Consider the following 7,500-nt stretch of genomic DNA (forward strand, 5'->3'; position numbering starts at 1 on the left):
GGCTTCTCCAGCCACAGATTCTCTTCAGGGGGTCAGGTTCCAGAAGAAGACTCAGGAGCGTTCTGGAGGCTGAGTTCAGCTCTTTCCAGCCTTCCTTCTTGTAGATCCTCTTGTCCTTTTCGGCCCACATTCTGTAATCTTTGTCTTCGAGGTTTGCCTGAGACCAGGGCTTTCTTGTGGTCATCAGTTTGAAGAAGATGATGCCACAAGCCCACAGGTCGACTGGGGGGGCAAGGTACCTCTTCTCCTGGCGCTGCACTACTTCGGGTGCCATATACGACTTGGTGCCCACCTTTCGGCTCAGTCGGATTTCCTTGCCGTCCTTAAGGAACAGACCGGCAAGACCGAAGTCAGAGATCTTTAGAACCTTGTCTTTGGTCAGAAGAAGGTTGCCTGGCTTCAGATCTCGGTGGACGACACCTCTCGAGTGGATGTATTTGACGCCATCCAGCAGCTGTTCGAAGTAGAATTTGACCTCGTTTTCGCTCAGGTAAGGCATGTTGGTGGTTAGGTTGCCTTTGGAGCAATACTCAAGATTCAGGCTGAGTGTTCTCATCTTCTGTTCCCAGCAGAAGAGTCTGAGCACATTGGGATGGCTCAGCTGGATCTGGATCATTTCTTCGAAAGTGAATCCACGTTTCGAAGGCTGGGAAAAAAGGACCTTGCGGGCGATCCGTTTCTTCAGTTTCTTATTTTCCAAAAGAAACACTTTGCCAAAGCCTCCTTTTCCAAGAACCCTGACTCTTCTCCAGCCTGAAGTGAAGTTGCAACGCTTCAGTGCTTCTTCGTTGCATTTCAGGACTTCTTCGTAGTCGGTCAGGTCAATGGGTTTCGTGGCAAAGTTTGAGGCTTGGTCGACTTCAGCTCCTCTGGAAGACTTGTCCTTCCGTCTGTGGCTGAGTTCCTGGAAGCAACGGCAGAGTGCCAAGAACACCAGGAAGATCATCTTGATTGAAGAGTAGATTCCTACAACGACTCAAGTTCGGAGGGCCAAGGGCGATCACCACGAAGACTCGAGAAGTTGTGTCAGATTTGTGGTCACTTGGTGCACCAAGGCTGAGTTTCGGAAAGGCGAGGTCATCGGCAGGTTCACAACTTATCTACTCTCTCTCTATCTATCTATCTATCTCTCTTTCTCTCTCTCTTTCATTCATTTTTGGTGTAATCGCAAGTATACTGGTCTCGTATTCACTTGTTAGTGGGTTCGAATCCCGCACTACTCTTCAATTAACATTTCTCCTTACGCTCGTTTGACTACTTTTAAGTCTGGTTAAGATTTGAGCTCTTTTATGAGACAAGAATTTCAATTAGAAGAGAGCAACTTAATGAATATATTTAATCCCACTGGCACAATTTTAATTTGTATTTATCCTCTGTGTTATCAATTTTGACGACGCTTTGCAAAGAACGTTCTGTTATCTTGTGAAAATGTTGTTGATTTCTTATATCGACTTATAATACCTGTGCCATTTGACCTAGGCGCCGATGGAGTGATCAGAAACGTGCTGGTCTCGCGATTCGCTTAGTTGCGGGTTCGAATCCCGCACTTCTCTCCGATTTCCATCAGACAGAGAGAAGGAAATGACAAAGGGGACGGCTTCGGTCGCAGCAGTTCAGCGTCTCCCTGCGTAGGCATCTTACATTCTTCTGTTTGTTTTGAAACATTTAATTATGTCTGCTGTGAATGTGCTATAATATTTTTTTTATCTTTATTGAAATCTATGGTTCTAATAATTTATTTTTTATTCATATCTTATTTATTTCTATTATTTTTCTATTCTGATTTCTTTTGTTCTATTTTCATTAAGAAATGTAGGGTTGATTTCCATGGCTTACAGTATTATCTTTTTATTTTATATGTATATTTTTTTCTACTGATATCCGTTTTAGAAATTTAATATATATTTTCTCTTAATCATCAGATTCCTGACAAGAATATCTTAATACACAATTGATGAATCCACTGGTTTCAACAATTCAATTAAGACTTTTCATCTTTTATATCCCTCGCCCCGTCTTTCTCTCTCTCTCTCTCTCTCTCTCTCTCTCTCTCTCTCTCTCTCTCTCTCTCTCAAAAGGTTCTCGGCCGGGCCAGCTATGGTTGCCACCAAATCAGGGACCACAGCTTACTTGTAGATCCCAAACCGCAATTTACGACCCAACACTGGGAATGACTCTCAATAACCCATGCAAATTCACTCAAAGAGATTTCCTTGCAGACGTCAGAATAATGCAACGAGGGTGAGTGTAGGCACCTGTTGTATGTGTTGTCACTGACGGAGACCACACGACCCTCGGACACGACACTTAGGGACCAAACGTGAAGCACAGCTCGACAGTGGCCAATGCAAAGTCCCTAACGATGACGATAAATAGACCAATTGACACGCTTAGGCTGTTCATTCCTTATACCATTGACTTTAGAGGAATACTTAGGCCGCGGCTATTGTAGCTTATATATATATATATATATACATATGTATATATATATACATATATATATATATATACATATATATATATATATATATATATGCAAAGTAGACCACTTGGAAAAAAGAGACTAACGAAGCAGAGCGCTTTCGTATATTACATCTTCAGTGCACTGCAGACGTAATATACGACGTAATATAAGATGTAATATACGAAAGCGCTCTGCTTCGTTAGTTTCTTTTTTCCAAGTGGTCTACTTTGCATAAGTGAACACACGTACCCGTGTTCTTATTAGCATATATATATATTTTGAGCTGCTTTTCCCATTTCACATGTAATTTTTTATCATATTTATCTTTTTGACTTTTTTAACCTGTTTTACTTATCTGACCTATGGAATCTATTTAAGCTATTTTGAGCATCTTACATATTTTACATATTGTATATATATTACCTATTTTACCTGTTTTACTTGTTTTACCTATTTTACCTGATTTACCAGTTTGACATATTTAAAATATTCTACCTATGTACGTGTTTGATCTAATTTACATATTTTACCTGGTGTATATATTATAATTATTTAAAGAATTTTACATAATTTACATATCTAAATGTTTTACATATTTTACATATTTCACATATATGACATTCATATATTTTAAATATTCTATATATTATACATATTCTGCATATCTTATTTATCTTATATGTTCTACATGTTTTACACATATAACATATTTTACATAATTTACATATTTTACATATTCTATATATTCTATATATTTTGCACATTTTCAATTTTTACATATATATATGTACTACATTTTATACGTATTTTACATATTATACATATTTTAGATATTTTAGGTATTTTACATATTTTAGACATTTTACATATTTGCATATATTATATATTTCACATATTTTGCATACTCTATTTTACGTAAATTTTATCCATATATACTGAATTAATTCTACTTAGTTTACTTTGGCACAGCCTAGTCGAGAAGACATCAACAAATGCAGTTGGGGCTCAATTGAAAGTCTACGAGACGGTACCATTGCCAAACGCACCACAATAGTATATGTACACTTCTTATTTTTTATTGGCATCTCCTACAAAGAAATATGAATAACATTCAGCCGGGGGTTGATAGCTTCTTTTGATATCCTGGTTACAATTTACTAACTTGCTTTACGGCCTACATATACATATCCGACATTTATGATTTTCATTTCTAAATCATAGCATCAGAACTAAGAAAATATATTCAATTAATTTGTCATATTGATATCCTTTTGCTTGCGAATATAGAAGTAAATAAGTATTTAAGAAATAGAAATGTTTTCGAACACGTACACACCCATACACGTATATATATATAGATATATATGTATATATATATATGTATATATAGATATATATGTATATATATATATGTATATATATATATGTATATATATATATTGTGTGTGTGTGTGTGTGTGTGTGTGTGTGTGTGTGTGTGTGTGTGTGTGTGTGTGTGTGTGTGTGTGTGTGTGTGTGTGTGTGTGTGTGTATGTATATAAATATATGCACAAAGAATATTGATGGTCTATACTTACAGCGTGCCTGCATTAAACTAAAATACCATCCCCTTTGAAATAATCAACTTGTGCAGCAAAACACTGCACTCACTATTTCTGCCACGATTGGAACGCTCCTTGAAATTCCTGCTCTTATCTGTCAAACACAACCCGCGATCTGCGCTAGATTTGCTCCATTGTGTTAAATGGAGACCGTTCTGCTTCCACTGCATCTTGGAGACTAGGGTGAAGTCACAGAGAGAATCACACGAGAAGGGTGGGTCAGAAGTAATGATCATGTTGATGTGGGCCAAAACCTTGAGAATTTTAAAGCCGACGCGTTGTCATGTTAAAGCAACCAAATGCCATTGCGCCACAATTTAGGTTCGCTCGTGACTGGTGTTCTCCCTCAGACTCCTCAGAAGGCGTTCACTGTGCATAGCCCTGTGAATGTCGAAGAAAGAGACAACTGCCCTTCTCACCTGCCTCACGTTGTTCATTCTTGAAGATTGTGGGCTTTCCCATCGCGAAAAGTTGGGTCAACCTCGTAGTCTTTATCCCAGTGCTGCTTTGCCCTCGGGCAAGGGGAGAGTCTGGGTAGCGACGCGGTGCTTGTTCAGAGTGAACGTGAAAGTTGCCTGAATTGATCCAGATGACATGTTGGCGATGTCAACAACTTCACTGATAGTGATGTCACGAGTCTGGCACACAATTTGTGTAATTTCTTCAACGTTTTCAGGTGTTGTGAAACATGTAGGTTGGTCTGACCTCTCGTCATTCTCCACTGACGTTCTGCACCTCTTGAAGTACGAGTGCCACTCAGAACACATCGCTTGGAACATTCCTTCATTGCTGTTGGCCTGATTAAATATTTCAAGCATTTGCGTTATGTGTTTGTTTGTGTACATATGTGTGTGTGTGTGTGTTTGTGTGTGTGTGTGTGTGTGTGTGTGTGTGTGTGTGTGTGTGTGTGTGTGTGTTTATGTCTACGAGTTTACTTGTGTGTGTGTTTGAATATAATGCATGAGTTTGTATAATGACAGAGGTATGTAAATACTAAATGAGCCACTTGTCCCAAAGAAAATTGACGAAAAAAAGAAGAATATGAATAGAGTAGAGCCGACCGGATTGCAGGAAAACAATAGACACGATCCATCCCGGAAAATGAGGAGAAAAGGAAATTGAAAATGAACGACGCGGTTGCGGGCGACCGGATGGAAACGTAGAGGAGGAAGAGTAATAGGAGATGGGAGGAGGAAGAGAGACATGGGAAATGAAGGAAGGAAGTGGAAGAGGTAGAAGAAGGAAAATAGAGGAAAAAAAGACGAGGAGGGGGTGGAGGGGAAGAAGGTAGAAGGGATAAAAGGAGAAGCAAGGAGACGAGGAAGAGAACGGGGGCTGGAAGAAATAGAAAGAAGAATAAGAAGTGTCGAGGGGAAAGATGGAAGGAGTAGAGAGGGAGAATAAAAAAGGGGAGAAGAGCTAGTGATGACTTGCAAGTGGGCGTGGCTAGGGAGGGAAAGAGGAAGGGGAGTGGGGAATAGAAGAGGAGGAAGAAGAGGATGATTGAACGGGGAAAGGGGGTGGGAGTCGATGTGGATATAAAGAGAAGGGCTAAGTGGAAAAGAGAGAAAGAAAGAGAGAGAGGAGGAGATAGTATTGGAAAGATGGAGAGTCAGAGAGACATGATGGAGAGATAGAGGGGGAGTGGACGCGACAGTCAAAGGGATTGGGTTGGGAGTGAGGGATATAAGTAAAGGGAGTAAAAGGGGGTTTAGGACCGAGCAGATATATTTTGTTAACAATAACCGGCGCTTTTATACTTGGGGACAATATTGCAACGAAGAGGTGAAATAGTGGTAGAACAAAGACTCAAAAGAGATGAAAAGATTTCCGCCTTTTTTTCCTCTTTTTTTTTTTTTTTTTTTTTAAGTAAAGTTTGCCTCTAGTCATAAAAGTTGCTCTGTAACTCTGGTCCGTAGGGACATCAAGAAATTATTAAGGTGTTCACTGTATAAAATCTATACATTCAATATCCCATACGAGGCGATTAGATGAGACTAGGTTGAGCGGCAAGAAAGGCGGAGAGTTGGCAAGATAGGGCTGGGCATAATGAGAGTGGAAATGAGAGAGGATGAGTGTAGCAATTAGACAAAGCAAAGGGTTATATCAAGATCTTCGAGAGGCTGTTGAAAGGGTTAATATAGATAAGCTATAACCATTTCCCTGCCGATCGGGGTCCCACGTAAATGAATAAATCCCCGACGGAAGCCAAAGCAGAAGAGAAAGTGTCACTCGCTTGAGAAGTTGATCAATATTGAACGTAACCCTCTCACTATCGATGGCGTACTACAAGAGTGATTGAGCAGATTGTGGCAGTTAAAATAGGAGGAAAAATACCACTCAGCATGGAAGTAGCTAAGGCCGGCGGTAAACATACTGAGTGACATCGGATGAAAAAAGAAAAAAAAAAAAACCTTGCTGAAAACCTGTCATCCCCAAAATCTCTAAAATATCACATAAGAATGATGGGATAAGGTAGAATGAGTCTAAAAACTATCCTTCGGTTCGATAAAACTATCTACATGATTTACTTAGAATCCACGCATGAATAAAAAAAAAAAAAAAAAAAAAAAAAGTTTAGATCCGGCCAGGACTGGTCGAATTCTTGCTTATAATAAGAAAGTCGTCGTTGCTGAAAGGGGGCAAGTAATTGGAGAGCATTAAAGGAAACAATTATGAAATATATATGATAATCATGAGGTAAAATATCAATATCATATTCTCCATATAACAAAGGTTTTGGGCACAAGTGTGGTTACACATTCTTCAGAGTCAAGGTAGATGAAAACAATGATTAAACCAAAGAAACTATATCTAAATCAATAAAGAGATGCATCGTTATTGTTTCTAAACTATCAGTCTCCAATGTTTAGTATCCGCTCCTCAGACGAATAAAATTCCCTACACGAGACCTACAGGAAGTCTCAACTTTTTGGGGTTTATTAATTCACGAGTTTGTAATGCTCTTTAAAGAAAAACAAAATTTTTCCTTTCAAACTCCATTATACGTAACTTATGCATGAAAACTTTATTTACATTCATTAACATGTGACAAAAACGTCTTGTTACATACTAATGATGAAAATTAAGTTTTCATAACTTATGCATAATAGAGTTTAAAAAGCTATGTTATGCTCCTTTAAGTTGAGGATTCAGCTTTTAAATGAGTGAACAGTTTAAGGTGCCCAAACACCTCAATCGATAGATCTGTGAATGAATAAAGCCTAACGTTAGCCAAAATAAAATCTATAAGCAGCACCATTGAGTCAAAGAAGGTAACTGGTTCAGGAACTGATTGGAAAGTGATTGGAAATTCACAAGACCAGCGACCAGAAAAGGGTTCAAAAACGGTTTAGACATGATTGAAGATTGATGGAGGAAATAGAGCGAAATATATTGAGCGAGCATCAACCTTTTCATTATAATAGTTCACCT

General features: G+C 38.7%; 1 protein-coding gene across 1 annotated transcript in view; it reads right to left on the reverse strand.

Moving 5' to 3' along the window:
• Positions 1-946, reverse strand: part of LOC143023075 (aurora kinase B-like) — a 13,881-nt gene extending 12,935 nt beyond the window's left edge. The window contains exon 1 of the mRNA XM_076181555.1: positions 531-946. Within this exon, the coding sequence (XP_076037670.1) occupies positions 531-946 (416 nt within the window). The remainder of the gene's footprint in view (positions 1-530) is intronic.
• Positions 947-7,500: the final 6,554 nt, after the last annotated feature.

The sequence above is a fragment of the Oratosquilla oratoria genome, unplaced genomic scaffold (assembly GCF_046742065.1).
Source record: "Oratosquilla oratoria isolate Oo_2021 unplaced genomic scaffold, ASM4674206v1 SCAFFOLD309, whole genome shotgun sequence".
Lineage (NCBI taxonomy): Eukaryota > Metazoa > Arthropoda > Malacostraca > Stomatopoda > Squillidae > Oratosquilla > Oratosquilla oratoria.